At 42.5% G+C, this 16,799-nt stretch overlaps 2 protein-coding genes across 2 annotated transcripts; one reads left to right on the forward strand and one right to left on the reverse strand.

Moving 5' to 3' along the window:
- Positions 1 to 5,023: 5,023 nt before the first annotated feature.
- Positions 5,024 to 6,013, reverse strand: or60a1 (odorant receptor, family 60, subfamily A, member 1; the record flags this gene model as incomplete). The annotated part of the gene is made up of 1 exon (XM_081369957.1): positions 5,024 to 6,013. The coding sequence occupies one exon, from the start codon at positions 6,011 to 6,013 to the stop codon at positions 5,024 to 5,026; it is 990 nt and encodes a 329-aa protein (XP_081226083.1).
- Positions 6,014 to 11,419: 5,406 nt separating this feature from the next.
- On the forward strand, positions 11,420 to 13,669 carry LOC308693824 (olfactory receptor 2K2-like; the record flags this gene model as incomplete). The annotated part of the gene is made up of 2 exons (XM_081370918.1): positions 11,420 to 12,191; positions 13,650 to 13,669. 2 exons carry the CDS (start codon positions 11,420 to 11,422, stop codon positions 13,667 to 13,669), a joined length of 792 nt encoding a protein of 263 aa, XP_081227044.1.
- Between the last annotated feature and the right edge of the window lie 3,130 nt (positions 13,670 to 16,799).

Here is a 16,799-nt window from a genome sequence, read left to right on the forward strand (position 1 = left end):
CATAGTAGGAGGCGTTTCGCCAGCCTGTACAGGGATATGGATTTCAGACCGCCCTGGCGATTTATGTAGGACACCACAGCCATGTTGTCCGAACGGACTATGACGTGTTCGTCCTTGATGCGGGGACAAAAACGCGTCATCGCGTTGTGCACTGCCAGCATTTCTAGGCAGTTTATGTGTAGGAGCTTTTCTCGTTCCGACCACAGGCCGAAGAACGGTCTGCCCTCGAGCAGAGCTCCCCATCCCGAGGTGGATGCGTCTGTCGACACCATCCTCACTCTCGAGGAAGTCCCCAGGCTTACACCTGATTGGTACCAGTCGTCCGCCGTCCAAGGCGCCAGGGCTGAAACACAGCTCTGATCGACCTTGAGGCGTAATCGACCGGTCGCCCACGCTCTGCGCGGTACCCGCGTTTTCAACCAGAACTGCAGCGGGCGCATGCGGAGCAAGCCCAGCCGGAGAACTGACGATGCTGAAGCCATGAGACCCAGCATCTTTTGAAACTTCCTGAGCGGGGTGACAGCGCCGCGGCGGAAAGACCTCGCCGCGCGCTGAATGATCAGCACGCGCTGTGGTGACAGCCGCGCTGTCATAGACTGTGAGTCCAGAACGACGCCCAGAAACAAAACCGTTTGACTGGGGTTCAATGAACTCTTTGTCCAGTTGACTGTGATACCAAGATTCTCGAGGTGATCGAGTAAAATGGTTCTGTGCTCCACGAGCTGTGATCGTGATTGAGCTAGGATCAACCAGTCGTCCAAATAGTTCAGCACTCGCATGCCTCTGAGTCTGAGAGGAGCGAGCGCTGCGTCCATGCATTTCGTAAATGTACGGGGTGCTAGGGACAAACCGAATGGCAGGACTGTATACTGGTATGTCTGACCCTCGAAGGCGAATCTCAAGTATCGCCTGTGGTGTGACGCTATTTGTATTTGAAAATACGCGTCCTTCAGATCTATTGACATGAACCAGTCTTCTCGGCGAACATGCGCGAGAATTTTGCTGGTTGTGAGCATTTTGAAACTGCGTTTCACCAATACTCTGTTCAACCGTCTTAGATCCAGTATGGGTCTGATACCGCCGTCCTTTTTGGGGACTAGAAAGTATCTGCTGTATAGCCCCCCTTCGCTTAGAGCTGGGGGAACGCGCTCTATCGCCCCTTTGCTTATCAGTTTTGATATTTCGGCTCGAAGTAGGTGAGCTACTTCCAACGAGACCGTAGTTTCGACGCGCGCTATGAAGCGGGGAGGGCGTCGACAAAACTGTAGCGAGAAGCCTCTCTTTATAATGCCTAGCACCCAGTCCGAAACCCCTGGGAGCGCTGCCCATGCTTCTGCATGGCTGGCTAGGGGCTGGATACGGAGCGCACTCTGATCGCCGTGCGACAGAGGTGCTTCGGGGGATACAAACATAGGCGTTATGCCTGTGGCATTTGAGGCGGGGCGCGCGCTTAATACAGCGGGCGAGACGCTCGTCCTCGACCTTACTACAGTGCTTAGCTGAGTGAGGGAGGACTGAGAAAGTCTCATAGGACCCATGTGAGCGAGTAGATGTGGGCTGGGAGCGGGCACATTTACTGCTTTGGGCGCGGCGTCTGCCTGAGCAGAGCGCGCGCTCACAGTTCTCGTTTTTACAGAGAGCCTGTGATGTGTTAGACATAGTGTTCGTGGGCACTGGGAAGTGGGCACTCTCACTATGCTGGAAGCGCAACCGACCTGAGTCGATTTTATGTGCGCGGGCCCTACGTGTAGGGCTGTGCTTATGTGTAGTGATGGGCACTGAGGAGTGGGCATCGAGACTACATTTATAGCACCATCGGCCGTGGCCGGGACACCAGAAAATACACTCTTTTCGAGATTTATCTGGGTAGCCGTGAGAACGGCTTTTGTGTGCAGGCAAGCGGGCGGCAGTGCAGGCTTGCTCTCTGCAGAAAACACTGGAACAGTCGCAAACCTTGGGACTGAAACAGCGGGGCGCTTGGGTGGGAGGCCGGCCGCAACGGGACTCACACACCTGCGCTTTCCCAGGCTTGCTAGGACTTCTTCGGCACTTCCGGTTTTACCACAACCCTCGATCGCGGCCCGCGCGAAGAGGGGCGCCGGGCGCTGGACCGAGAGCGGGGCCTCGAGCTGCGCTGTTGTGGCTGCTGCGAAGAGGCGGCCGAAGGCGGGGGCTGAGGCTGAGAGCTCCGCGGGGTCCGTTTGTCACGAACCGCTGCAGAACCGGAGCGCTTCGGCAGGAAGTGCTTGAAGGCTTGAGACGCTTTCTGGGCCTCGGTAAATCTCTCCACGAACTCGGAGAGAGAAGAACCAAAAAGGCCGGTGGAAGACAGCGGGGCATCGAGAAACGCAGTGCGCTCGGAATCGGCCATCTCCGTGAGCGTCAGCCATAAGTGCCTCTCAGCGACAGTGGCGGAAGCCATACACCGTCCCATGGCTTGTGCGGCGGCTTTAGTAGCTCGGAGCGTAAGATCTGAAGCGCTCCTTAAATCCGCGATGCAGATAGCGTCAGGTCCCATCTCGTCCAGCTTACGGAGGAGATCACCCTGGTAAATCTGCAGCGTAGCCATGGTGTGTAGCGATGACGCGGCCTGCCCAGCGGCGGAGAAGATTCGCGCGAGCAGCGTCGACGTCATGCGGCAGGCTCTGGAAGGCAACACCGGTTTAGTCCGCCGTCCAGCAGAGGGCGGGCAAAGGTGGGTCGCTATCGCCTGTTCCACCGGCGGAAGAGAGAGGTAGCCTCGGTCACTGGCATTATCCAGAGAGGAAAATGCGGGTGACACAGATGAGCGCGTCCGCGCAGAGTAGGGCGCGTTCCAAGCCTTCGCAACTTCTTCGTGTAACTCAGGAAGAAAAGGAGCGGGCTTAGATTCCGGAGAAGTGCGCTCACCAGGGAGGAAACTACCATCCAGCCGGGTTCGAGAGGGGGGCTCCGGTGCAGACCACTCGAGGCCGAGGCTCGCCGCGGCCAGTGCGAGTACCCGCATGAGCTCCGTCTCAATGTTGGCTCTCGTTGAGGGCTTGCGGGCAGGAGGCGCGAGATCCTCAAAGCTCGCCCAATCCTCGCTGCCTGAAGCTAGCAGAGAGCAGGAATCCTTCTCCCCCCGACGCGGCCTCTGAACCGACTTCCTCTGATGAAGCGGCGGCAGACTGCGGGCGCTGAGCATCAGGAAGTGATTCGAGAGAGGCCGGTGAAGCTGGCGGGCGAACCGGCGAGCTTGGTCGGGCTGGAGCGGGTTCCGGGACCCGCTGCGAGCGGCGCTTCTTACGGCGCGGCATCGCGGCGGTGAATGCAGGCTTGGAAAAGGATGCCAGGCGAGTCCTCAGAGTCACCATCGGCAAAAGCTCGCAGTGAGGGCATCCGCCGTCAGCGAGCGCGAGCGCTGCATGGTCCTCACCCAGGCAGGAAACACAGATGACGTGCTTGTCTCCCTCGGTGAGTGGGGCTCGGCACGAGCCGCAGGAAGGCATCTTGAAAAAGACGCAGCTCTTTTAGGGGTGAGTGTTGCGAAGAACACACACACACACACACAGAAAAGCAATAGTATGAAAAGGATATAGGCGTCGGAAAGCGCAGCAGGTACGGCTGTAGAAGGCGGCGTTGGCCAGCGGCTTCGAGGGCTCGTCCCGCTGATGTGCTTGCTTCAACGACGCTGCTTCCGTGATCCAGCGATGCGTGCGCTTCGCTGAAGAGATTAAAATCAAGTGAGTCAGCCTTCTCGAGCTCCTTTTATAGAGGTAAGCCACGCCCGTTTCGGCGGGAAGTGGCGAGGAGGGCGCGAAGCGCCCTCATTGGCCTGATGTCATCCCAGGCCTCGCTCGATAGGCTTAAGCAGTTGCCGCAGAGCAGCCAATGAGCGAGCAAGCCGTCTCGCCATAGCTGTCTGCTGCTGCCGCAACGCGTTTTACATATATGAAAATTAAAGGATAATTTTTTGCTTCAGTGTTTCGTGAAAAGAGACTTTTCCCGTAGCGTTTTGATAAAACGCAGTACGAGAGGACTCTCGTAAGAGAACTAAGTATAATAATAAGGTGTAATGTACATTATGATAAGTTTTGCTAATGAAATAAAACGTTTGCTTATAGGTAAATGTCTGCACTTATCTTTCTTATTAGTGCTGAAGAATGACTAAAACTGTCTATAAAAAAAAAAAAAAACATTGATCAGTGTTTTTTACTTTTTAAGTACTTTAAAAATGAATTACCTTTGTACTTTTACTAAGGTAAATTTGAAAATGAATAGGCCCAATAATAATTTTACTGGAATAATATTTTATTGGGGTATCTGTACTTTTGCTCAAGTAGCCTACTTGATTTGTGTACTTCATCCACCACTCCACGGCTAAAAAAAAAAAAAAAAAAAAAAAAAAAAAAAAAAAAAACATGGATTATTGTAGTGACTTCTGTGTAACTTATGACTGTTCATTAGTAGTTACTTCATAGTTATTTTTATTGAACCTTAATTAGTAGATAATTAAAAGTAGTTCTTCAGGAGGTATGACAAAATTCATTAGTTATTGATTAACTAACTGATACTTAATACAATCATACAATTCAATTACATACTGATTATTTAACACATCTTCCTTAGTAGTTAACAATAGTAACTTAAGTGTTAATAAAGAATTACCTATTTGTTCTTCAGTAATTCCTTAAGTAAGCTTCCCATTTACCCATTTTTTTTTCATCTGTGTAAATATGTGCCTTCTCACCTATATAAACATTTAAATAACATTTTCTATTTGACATTTTTTAATAAAACTACAAAAGAGAAGGGATCTATGTACAGTATGTATATAAATATGTAGTTGCTTTTATAAAATGGCTGCAACATTAATATGATAAAATTTTGTGAAATTTGTTCTGAAATTCAAGGTAATTTGAAGTGGATTATTTGCATTGACCAAAATAAGAGTTATGTAAATATCACACATACACAATTTCAGATTCCAACTCTAATGCCATTAAACAATGTACACAATGTAATATAAGACATTCAAATGTGTCCATATAGGTCTTGCCATTTATTTAGTAGAAATAAAAAGTGCATCATTACACCTTTGTTCAGTCTTTAAATTAAAACCAAGTGCAAGTATTTTTCTTTGTAATATTTTTGTGAGGCTATTGCTGATCTCCTTTGTTCTAATTCCATAAATAAGTGGATGTAGAAGTGGAGGGATCAGGATAAAATGAATTGACATAAACACATTCACTTCTTTTGAAAGACTGAAATTAATTCGATTGTATATCACAGAAAAAAGAGAGGCCAATGAAAAATTAATAAAAGTAATCAAGTGTGGTGTGCATGTTTTTAGAGCTTTCTTTCGGGCGTTTTCTGATGCATTCAAAGAGACAAATAATATCCGCACATATGATAAGATGACAAAGATTAGAGGTAGAACAACATAAGCAAGTACCAGACATATGCCATACAGATCTCCCCAGGTATTTTTGGCACAGGAGAGATTAACAATGGCTAAATTGTCACAAAACAACTTGTTTATTGTATACCTGCACATAGGCAACCTTGATGTAAGGTACACCTGAACAGCTAGAGAGCAGATAGGAACACAGTAAACAATAAAAAGCAGAAGTCTTATTTTACCTGGAGTCATGATATTGTGATATTGTAGAGGCTTGCAAATTGAAACGTACCTGTCATATGCCATAAGTGTCAGTATTGCATAAGCACATGTTGCATACATATTAATAAAAAATACTTGCAGAATACAGTCAGTATACAGTATATCTTTCATATCATCAACAAGATTCTCCATTATTTTAGGAAGTACAGCAGATGATCCAATTAGTCCATTAATAGCTAGGTTGAATAAAAATATGTACATGGGCTTATGGAGAGATGTGTCCAAGCAGATCACCAGCATCAGTGTTACATTTGCAAAAACAGTTGTAAGATAGACTGCAAGAGAGATGACAAAAACTCCATAATTAAGAGCAGCAGGTGGTCCATAACTGGTAAAAATCAGAGTGATGTTCAAACTTGGCAGAATCATTTTCCTGATGAAGAGAAAGAAAGGCATTTCACTTTAGAACAAAAATGCAGTACACAATATTAACTGAAGGATTATATTCTGAGAGATCTATTTACCTAATGTTTACAGACTTGCTTGTCCTCTGAGGATCTAAGCTGCTGTAGCTTTATACAGTTTTATTCTACAAGGCCCACCCTCCAGTGGATGTCATCTGCTTAAAGGCCCTACTCCCATTTTTGTATTATTATTATTATTATTTTTTTTTTTCAATTCAATAATTGAAAATGGCGCACCGCAGTCCGGATCTGGACCACGGCTTGGTTCCATCCGTACCACGAGACATAATTGCTTCATTTTACCATTTCTACATATTAAAGTGAGCAATGGGTCAAAACAACAGAGCGTTTCACACCACAATCACTCAGGGTTGTTTATGGTAATGCTCTTTCTGAGCTATTTCTATACTATTTTTATCTAGAGCCAAAAGTGCTTTTTTCAAGCCCTTTCCACTCCGTATGTGTTGCTTCTCTCTCTCTCCCTCGACTAAAAACGTAAAGTGCCACATTAAAAGCTGCAGATGAAGCGGTTATTTTAATAACAACAGTAGCAGAAACATGGTGACCAGCAAAATAGATACTGTACTTTTGCTAAAACACTGCAGAAAATGCAGCTAATACAATTATTTTTATCTATCATAGATGACTAACCATTTAACTAAATTAGACAAGATAATGTTTCGTCTTTAGACTTTTTTTTTTTTTTTTTTTTTTTTTTTTTTTTCATTTAGCATTATTAATCAGCATATGAGCATTATGTTTAATATGTTACATACTGCTTTGGATCTAAATGTCCAGTTTCAAAAAATGTATTTGTTGGACCATAGTTGTCACGCTTTGGTTGCATGAGGCACGTTCAGGAAGACAAAGAAGACGGATCAGGATTGAACAGTATTTATTCACGAACAAGACATATGCCAAACTTTTCAACTGTGTTGACAAGAACTGACAAGGGAGAACTGAAACTGGAGATACTATACACACAGACAAATGAGGAGACTAAGTGACAACAGGTGCACACGGTGAGTGATGATGTCTGTGATGAGGATGATGACAGGTAACAAGTGAAACCGACTAACAAGGAAACACATGGTGCACAAACACAGAAGGCAAAACAAAGTCACTGTGACAATAGTCACTTTTTCATGTCTTTCAGTCAGAGTTTATACATATAAAGGAAGAAAGAAAGACACAATTGTTAAACTTATTTAACTTAGTTCTCTTTCGAAGTAAACCTTTGACACCCAAAAGATGCACAAAATCTTTAAGATATTAGATTAAACTTATTTGGCTTGCTGTCCCCTGATAAGGGGCTCGATGAAGCAGCTACAACTCGAGCTCTCATATACCCTCCACTTTGGTTAAACGTAGAATATGATTATGAAGGACAAAGGTACTCAAGATGAAGGTGGAGTATGGGGAGGGGTAGGTGGAGGGATGCTGGAACAGCTGATGCTAGAGAGAGGTAAGAGGCTGCTTATATACTCTGGCTGTTGAGTTAAAGATTAGATGGGCTCGCTCCTCCCTAACTTACATTTTAAGAACTCCTTAAAGTTCAGCAATGGACTGAACTCAATGAACATCAATGGACTACTCCCAGCAAGGGGAACAAATAGGTTTTCACGATTGCTTGGGCTTAATGCATGGCTCAATCTGAATGGCATAGCTGCATACCACATTCCTTTGGTTGGAATGTCTTTGGGGAGAAACCCTTTGGTATCTCGTTTCCTTCATGGTACTCTGAGGCTGAGGCCTGCAGCTCATACCATGGTGCTGACATGGGATCTGGTCATTCTCCTGGCTCCCTTCGAGCCTATCGAGGAGGTTCCGGAAAAGTTTTTGTTGTCAAAAGCGTTGTTCCTTCTTGGTAAAATCGTTGTTCCTTCTTGGTATCACTTCTCTTAAAAGAATCAGAGATTTTGCAAGCCTTGTCAGTTTCACCTTCGTGCTTGGAATTTGCATCTGGCATGCTCATGATCTTCTGTCCTCCTCATGATCCGGACCAGGAAAAGAATATCCTGCCTTGCCCAGTCAGGGCACTAGATACTTATGTCCACAGAGCTGCCATGTGGTGTAAATCTGAACAGCTGTTCATATGTTTCAGGCCCCCCAACAAAGGGTCCCCAGCATTTAAGCAGAGAATGAGCAAGTAGGTAGTCGAGGCTATCTCACTGGCTTATTCATCAGTTGGACAAACATTCCCTATGGCGGTCGGTTTCCACTGTACTAGGAGTATGGCGGCCTCTAAGGCCCTTGTATCAAGAGTTGCTCTCCAGGATGTTTGTGATGCGGCAGGGTGGTCCTCACCATACACATTTGTAAGGTTCTACTCTTTGAACCTGGTAAATGCTGATTTACCAGGGTCCCAGGTGCTCTCGTACTAGTACTGCTCTTCTCGATTTCACACAGGACGGTTGTTACGTGCCACATGCACTAACATATACTGTAGAGAGACGCCTATTAAAAGGTGTCGCCCAGAGTTCCACCTCCTGCTCCCGTAAACACACAACGACAACAAGGTAGTCAGCAGAAAGTCATGATTTATTTCGACATATAGGGGTAGGATTTCATTCGTTATGAAAGGAAAATTATAATTAAAAAATGAGAGGATTCAATCGGCCAAAAAATAAACAAAATGGGTCTTCTAACTAAATTTTTAAGTCATCTTACCTGGAATTAGAAATAACAAAAGTACAGTTCTTACCTCCCTGCTAGCCAGTAAACAGGAGAAAAAAGTGAAAGGAAAAAAAGGGCCTCAGACCTCTCAATATCTTTAGTTAAATTGCTACAGGATGACACAATTACCGTCCTATACCGCTAACAGTCAGGAATGCCGCACACAAGCAGCTTACTCTACGAAAGAAACACACGACAGCCAATCGGCTTTCCCGCACCACTGTGTCGGACACACTATACAACAGCGTGAAGTAGGAGGGGGAACTCGACGAACAAGCCCTCCACACAGCTTATATTCACACGAGGAGTCCATCAGCCCCGCCCTTCTAATCAGCTGCACCTGTGACACTCAAATGAGCGCAAAATGAGAGAGAGAGAGTGAGAGAGAGAGAGAGAGAGAGAGAGAGAGAGAGAGAACAAAAAGAAAACTTGCGCACACTCATTTGTTCTACACAATATAAACATACTTACGTTCTGATACGTAACAATGGTTAGTTCTCGCTATGGTGGCTTTGGTATAGAGCTGGTAAGTCCCGCCCATCCGTAAAACCCCAAGTGGACCTCTAGATTGAAAAATCGTCAATGCAAGTGAATGGGAGAAAATAATTATTTTCTGATCCCGCTTGAATTGTGCCATGAATGTGAACATATGTTGTCTGTGAATTTTTTATATAATTTTTCATGTTACGAGTTTGACAGTATATTGTATGATTCTTTGGCTCGCAGCTGTGGAAAAGACATAACGAGAAAGACTACATGTCGCCTATGTGACGTCACCCCATAACACATTTTCCCTCCACTTGTCAAATCACGGTGCTAATGCTGCGATAATATATGGAGACAGATCAAGATGCCTGTGTGTTTTGTACCCAAATGTCACCATTCAAACCAAATGGGCTGTTCTTTCTTCAGATTCCCGTCTGAAAGCAGCGAAGAGTAGTCCACAAAGTGCTCTCACACAAAGTCTAACCGTATCAAACTTCTACCAGCTAAATTGTAGCATTCTTTACACGAAAAATTGTATTAAAAATTCAGACAACATATGTTCACATTCATGGCAAAATTCAAACGGGACCAGAAAAATATTTATTTTCTCCCATTCACTTGCATTGACGATTTTTCAACCTAGAGGTCCAGTGGGGTTAGCCGAAGGGGCGGGACTTACCAGCTCTATAGACATTACCACAGCGTCAATCGGCCCAGCGTGAGTTACCTTGAAAAGACTGTAAACTCGGTTCCCTGAAGAGGGAACTAGACACTGCATCACCTTGCCATACCTCCTACGTGCCTGTCAACGACTTAATTCAGACTTCTACGAAGATAGTGCTGTTTGTTTTGGGCATGCTTTATATTTTCCTGGTTCGTGACGCCACCCGCCTCTGATGTTTCGCCACAGCAATGGACTGATTTCACATGTGTTTCACAACGAAAGTAGACAGCATAACTCTGTCATACTAACATCCAATTTTTTCCAACCATTAATACATCAATTTCATACTTCCTTACTCATTTAGTATTTGTTCTTATTTGTTGATACAATTATTTTTATTACACGTGTTTTCCTTGTGTTGATGATAGAGAGACAGGCTACTAAGTTACTGCCATCTCACAAATCCTTCAGATTGTTCAGCTGATAAATTCCCCCCAGTTTGCATATTTCTTATTTAACAATCTTCCTTGATTGTACTTTATTGTTAAGGGGAAACACCCTCACACTGACCTTAAGTGATGTATATGACCAAAACTAACAATATTAATTTGGTGCCACTTAATGCTACATTGCGGTGGCCTGTGTGAGAAACTACTACACAACTCTTCCTCTTCCATTTCCTTTTTCCCTCTCTTTTCAGACGTAACTTTGTACGTATGATGTACTCTTCGTATGTAAGATGTACCCTCTCTGTACATCATACATAGTTTCATCTCCATAAGCATACCCTCTATGGCTGATGTTTACTGAGTGACCATTAGCAAGCATGCTCTGTAAAGTGAAGATATTTTTAAGGTTATTCATTTCCCCATTTCTCCAGGCCAAGAATCAATCAATTAGCAAGCACCATCGCACAGCTGCAGGTGATTTGTGCATGGGAAAAAAAGTAAAGGTCAAAAAATCTACAAAAACAAGGACACTAACACTATCAGCACTTGCAATTGAGTATCAAAATTTTATTAGCAACGTTTCGGTTTCATGACCGTCATCAGGCAAGCCAAGAATAAAATGTCCAAGATACATGGATGGGAATTTGCTCCCTAAAGAAATCTCTGCGTAATCTGTTGACCTCATCTCCAGCCAAGCAGCAGAAGTGTTTTATAAAACAACAGTCCTTGAACTGAGCCCAGACACAATGTTTAGCAGTGCACACAGAGCCTGGTCTGTATTAACAATAAGGTACAACAGGAATTTTTGTCAGGTATTATATTTGCAGGTCCTACATGTTACACAATGCGTGCAGAGATATATTTAAAGTTTATGTAACAACCATTTACTTTTAATTATAATAATATAATGTATAATAAGTAATTAAATGAAACTTTTCATGTTTTATTGTTTGCTTTTCCAGCCTGAAGGATGAACAAATCTACTGGTTTGGATCTGGTGTTTTCATCATATGAATCGTTGGGTCCAAGGAAATATGTATTGACTATTTTTATTTTCCTAGTTTACACAGTTGCAACCTTTGCAAACATATTTATAATGCTTGTTATCTACTTAGAATCAAGTCTTCATAAGCCAATGTATTTATTTTTGTTCAACCTGATGTGCAGTGGACTACTCGGAAGCAGTGCTGTTTGGCCAAAAGTTCTTTCAAATCTCCTAACTGATTGGCACACTAGTGCGTATGAGGGGTGTCTTCTCCAAGTCTATTTGCTTAGTATTTATGGTGCTTGCACTTATTCTACATTGACAGTAATGGCCTATGATAGGTATGTATCCATTTGTAAGCCATTACAGTACCATATTATCATGAATCCCATTAAAATTAAAATTTTGCTTATGTTAAGCAACTTAGTTCCTGTTTTCTCAATAGCTGGTCAAATATATTTGACATCAAGAATTCCCTTATGCAGCCGTACTCTTAATAAGCTATTTTGTGATAACCTTTCAATCATTAACATATCATGTAATACGAGTAGTCTTGGCTTTTTAAGCAATGTGTATGGTTTACTAATAATAGTGTGTTTATCTGTGCTCCCTACATGTCTTATATTGCTGTCTTATGTTAAAATACTTTCTGTTAGTTTAAAAGTGTCAAAAAATGGTCAAAACAAAGCACTTGGAACATGCCTTCCTCATTTGATAATCTTCATAAACTTTTCAATTGCTACGGTTTTTTCTGTTATATATAACAGATTTACTGTGCTTATATCTAGTGAGATGAATGTCTTTATATCAGTCCAAATAACACTTTTGCCACCACTTTTGCATCCAGTAATATATGGTGTTAGAACCAAAGAGATCAGAAAATGTACTGTCAAAATAACCCAGAGATTGTGTGCATCAACAATCTGTTATTATACTTCAATACTAAAAGTACCTAAAATATTTGCAATTTCATGATCTTTATGTACAATATGTGTTAAATTATATGTAAAGCTATAGACAACTAAAGATATGATTAAAAGCAAATACTATTGTACGATGTTTTGTCTACTTTCAGATTTTATACAGTAAGATAAAATGGTCTGATCCTACTAGTGGAGCAACCTCTAATGTTCATTCTTTTTAAATAATACTACAGTGTTTTTCATTATAGATTATGTTATCATCATAACGATCTGAGGGAAAATTAGGTCTGCACAATTTTCTAGTGTTTAGTGTGTGTCCTTGACAGCAGGGCTCAAGCACTGGCATGGGCGCTAAACCATTTGAGAATGTTCCAAGTATCATGTGCTTCACTTCAAGCACATCTGACCTTTGTACAGTGCAGTTCGAATTCTGGATAACACTTTTTTCAGGTTTAAAGTTGGTAAAATCCTAATGTGTTCAGAAAATGTCAGTGTGGTCTTAGACATTTGAACCCACTTCAAGCTCATTTAATTTCATCCACAAAAATGTTAGGGTTATCTAAATATGTTCTCACTTGTGCACACATGTAAATATAGTAAAAGCTATTGCCTAAAAGCTGGTTAATTCATACAGTAGCTTTACCTGTTAATTTTGTACTGACACTCGTTTCATTATAGGCTACAATGTCATGTGTGATCATTTTAATGACATGAAACCATTTTTTTTATACTAAATGAGTAATTATAGAGTAAAACAAAACAATGAATACTATTGATGCACAATTATTTCTAATTTGTTGTGTCATGTAAAAATCCCCAATATTTCAAAAATCTTGCCAAACAAATGTCCTGATTTAATGGTGATTTGTCACCATCTAGTGTTATCTTTGGGTTGGGTTGTTCTTTTGTTCCACAATGTTGAACAAAGAGACTTTTAAATCAGACCCAAAATTTATTTATTTCTTTAGCACATGTGTTCTTATTTTAGGATTGAAGGCTCTTTACTGTAGATTAAGCTTTAAAATTTAGCAGCCTATATCAGCTCTTAGCTCTTATTGACAGCACAAAATAAAGTAAACAATTCCAAATATCTTTCTAATTATTACCTGTTTATAGCTTAATCGCTGGCATATTTGAGATTCAGTTAATGGCTTTTTTTTTTTTTTTTTTTACATGCCAAATACATTTACTCACAGAATGTGGGATACTGTACTTATTTAAATATAACAACTTCCATTTATATATGCTGTAAGGGAAATTTTACATTTAGACATGTGTTTGACTCTTAGATGTGTTTTTACTATTAGAAGTGTTCATTTTACTTAGATGTGTTCTTTACTTATAGATGTGAACCTTTTACTCATGTGTATCACTTGTATTAACATTTAACACTTATAGATGTGTTCTTTTACTCTTAGATGTGTATCACTGGTTTTGACATAAGACATTTAACATTGAACATGTATTTGTACTCGTGAAGGAGTTAAAGAAATATAATCATATAAGCTAAAAATACATTATTGAAGATATGTAACCAAGTTTTTAGAAATGCATAAGTGAAGACAAGCTTGCGGGAACAAAATGTTCTGGGTTAGAAGACTAAGTAACAAAGAGACAATGTGCACTTCAAGTGACCTATTGTACTTGAAGTGTGAAAAGCATGTGCGTAGATTTGAGCAGCTTCGATCAAAATAGCGATAGGCAGAATGTGTGAAAACCAAGTAGCTTAAAAACAGGAACTTTTGCAGACGTAGGTATTGTGCTGTCTAGATAAATTTATGTGAGACAGGGGGGGTCTTGAACCAAGATGTTTCCTTTTAAGGTAAACAAGACTGGATGCAACGGACCCAGGATGTGTTAAGGGTATATAATGATGCCAACTGGAAGTAGCTTTGCTCTTCTCATGACAGACATTCTCTGTATGTGAACTGCCAATTTCTTGCAAGAAATAAAAGATCTTGATACTTTGACCTTTCAAAGGTTTTTGTATTTGTCTCCTTCCTCCTCACTTTTCGAATAGAATTATTTCCACAACAAATGGCGACGAGGATGATGGGATAACCGTGAACCAACCGATCGCCGTGATAGAGGGACAATTGAATTGATCATCCCGAGAGACCAGCTCTGCGGCTCAAAATCCTCAAGTTTAAGGAGAGAGAATTGTTCTACTCATCACGACGAACGGAGGTGAACGTACTCCCAGAACTGAACTCACGAGGTCATCAAAAGACGGTGAGAGAAAATTATTTACGTGGTAAATAAGATATAAGAAAATTATTTGCGTATTGAATATTTTTCCTAAAAGGGTCAGGAGTTTTGGAATAAGCTTGAAAGTAACTTCCAAAAGGATTTGAGAATAAGCCTGAAAGTAATAGTCTCAAATGCCAGGTGTTAATTGTTTTCCCAGAAGGGCCAGAGTTTGAGAAAGAGGGTTTCTCAAGCGTCCAAACAAGGGGCTGTTCGAAATAAGCCTGATAGTAATTTTCGGACATTTTAAGAAAGCACTTGTTTGGGAAAAAGACCTAACATCGACGGGTGTGGGCATTTTGAAAGTCCTAAATTGACGAATTTAGGCAGGCGTGGTGGCCACGCTGGGGGGAAGAATTAACACAGTAAATAAAGTAACGTGGTGACCACGTGAGAGAAAAGATTCAAATACGCAAATATAAATACTGTAGATAAACCCAATGGGTAATGAAAATTCGAAAAGCGTGGAGGAACAGGTTAATTTCTCTAAGGGCTCATATAAAGCAATGGATAAAATAATGGGAACCTGGTATCATGCTTTTGTGCCGTTTTTGATAAGTCAATATGGGTTTAACGGGGGTTTAAGTGTGTCACATTTGACTCAAACCAAAATAAATTGGGCGACTCATATTGTAAAAAAGAAGGACAAAGAGCAATATGATAAATGTGGTGAAATCATAGTAAAATGGTTGGATGAAGCAACACGCAGACAACAAAAACAAGTCTGTCGGGCTATCGCACCATTGTACTCTGATGAGGAAAGACAGGAGGCTTCAAAGAAAGCACTATTGAATCTTAAAAATGACTGTAGTGCTATTGCTGACTCTTCTTCTCCCTTTTTCGGTCACTACGCGAGAATGACGGTGGAGGACGAGGGATATCCGGCTCGACATCCACCACCTGCTCTCTTTCCTGCCCCGGGGGATGTTGCTCAAGTTGCGGGAGAGGTGCAAGCCAGCGCACCAACTGCACCGCCGCCCGAATACACTCCAACAGAGGAAGGAAGAAGTGACGCATCGACAACGCGCTCTGGTGCACTGTTCAGAGAAGCCAAGCAGCAGAAATGCAACAAAGACTTAGAAGACCTGCTAAGCACAAACATGAGAAAATTGACTTTGCACTCACGAAGGCAGCAAAAAAGAAAAGCTGATCAAGATTTGACCAGAGCCACGTTAAGACGGCAAATGGGGCGGCAACAGACCCTGCGAAACCAACGTTATCAGACTGATGATTCAGAGACAGAGATAAAGAGTGAAAGCGACGATGACGACGAAAGTCTCCAGAATTTTCAGGCACCGATGCTCGAAGTGGCGGGACCAAATGGATCGGTTCTGGTGATGCGACCATGGACCCAAGAGGAACTGAAGCAAGCTTCTGAACACCTGCCAAACATCGAAGCAGGTGGGGCAAAACTGGGGGCTGATTTAGCTCTTTTCTGCAGAGAATTCAGACCGACTCTCGGTGAACTGTGGAGACTACTGATTTTGAGATATGGAGCAGTGCAGATGGCTAAAATGTCTGAGCACTGGCCAGAAGATGCCCGAATGATACATGTCGACTACAACCATCAGACAAACGGTGACTATAAAATTAAAGTCGAGGGAATCATCAACGCTTTACAGAAAGTATTTCCACGCACGATGGACATTAACCAAGTTCGTCAATGCATTCAAGGGAAAGATGAAACCACTGAAGCATATTTTCTTCGGCTGAAAGAGTGCTTTGATCGCCATGGTGGTATCGAAAAAAGACCACCACCAACAGGCCAGAATGCAGAAGCTATGGGGTCTGATCCTTATGATGACTATTTGAGAACTTTGTTCATGGATGGAATGGACAGAGAAATTTCAAAAGAAATTGAAAGAAGCTGTGTTGGATGGCAACTGGCCTCCACAGTTGAAATCAGACGACATGCAAAACATCACGAAACAATCATCAAGAAGCAGAAAACAGCCAAAATCACCAAACAAGACAAAGATCTTACTCTAGCTCTGATAGCGCTGCATAACAACAATCTCAAGCAAAACCACTATCTACGCAACCAAAGTAGTAGTGGGGGAAAAGGCAGAGGACGAGGTCGTGGAAAAGATAGACATTTTACACAAAACCAGCAGCGTCCAGATCGGGACACTTGCTTTATCTGCGGACAAAAGGGACATTGGCGTGACACTTGCCCGCAAGCGGCGTTCAACACGGGGCAGGCAGACTGAGAGGAGGGGGGTGCGAGCAACGGGTTTCCTGACTCTCCATCAGATAAGTATCATTCTCCTTTCGTTTCTGACTCTGCTCTCTGCAAAGAAGAAGTGCTTGCTAATGTTTTC

Source organism: Scardinius erythrophthalmus (genome assembly GCF_964197995.2).
Source record: "Scardinius erythrophthalmus genome assembly, chromosome: 7".
Taxonomy (NCBI): domain Eukaryota; kingdom Metazoa; phylum Chordata; class Actinopteri; order Cypriniformes; family Leuciscidae; genus Scardinius; species Scardinius erythrophthalmus.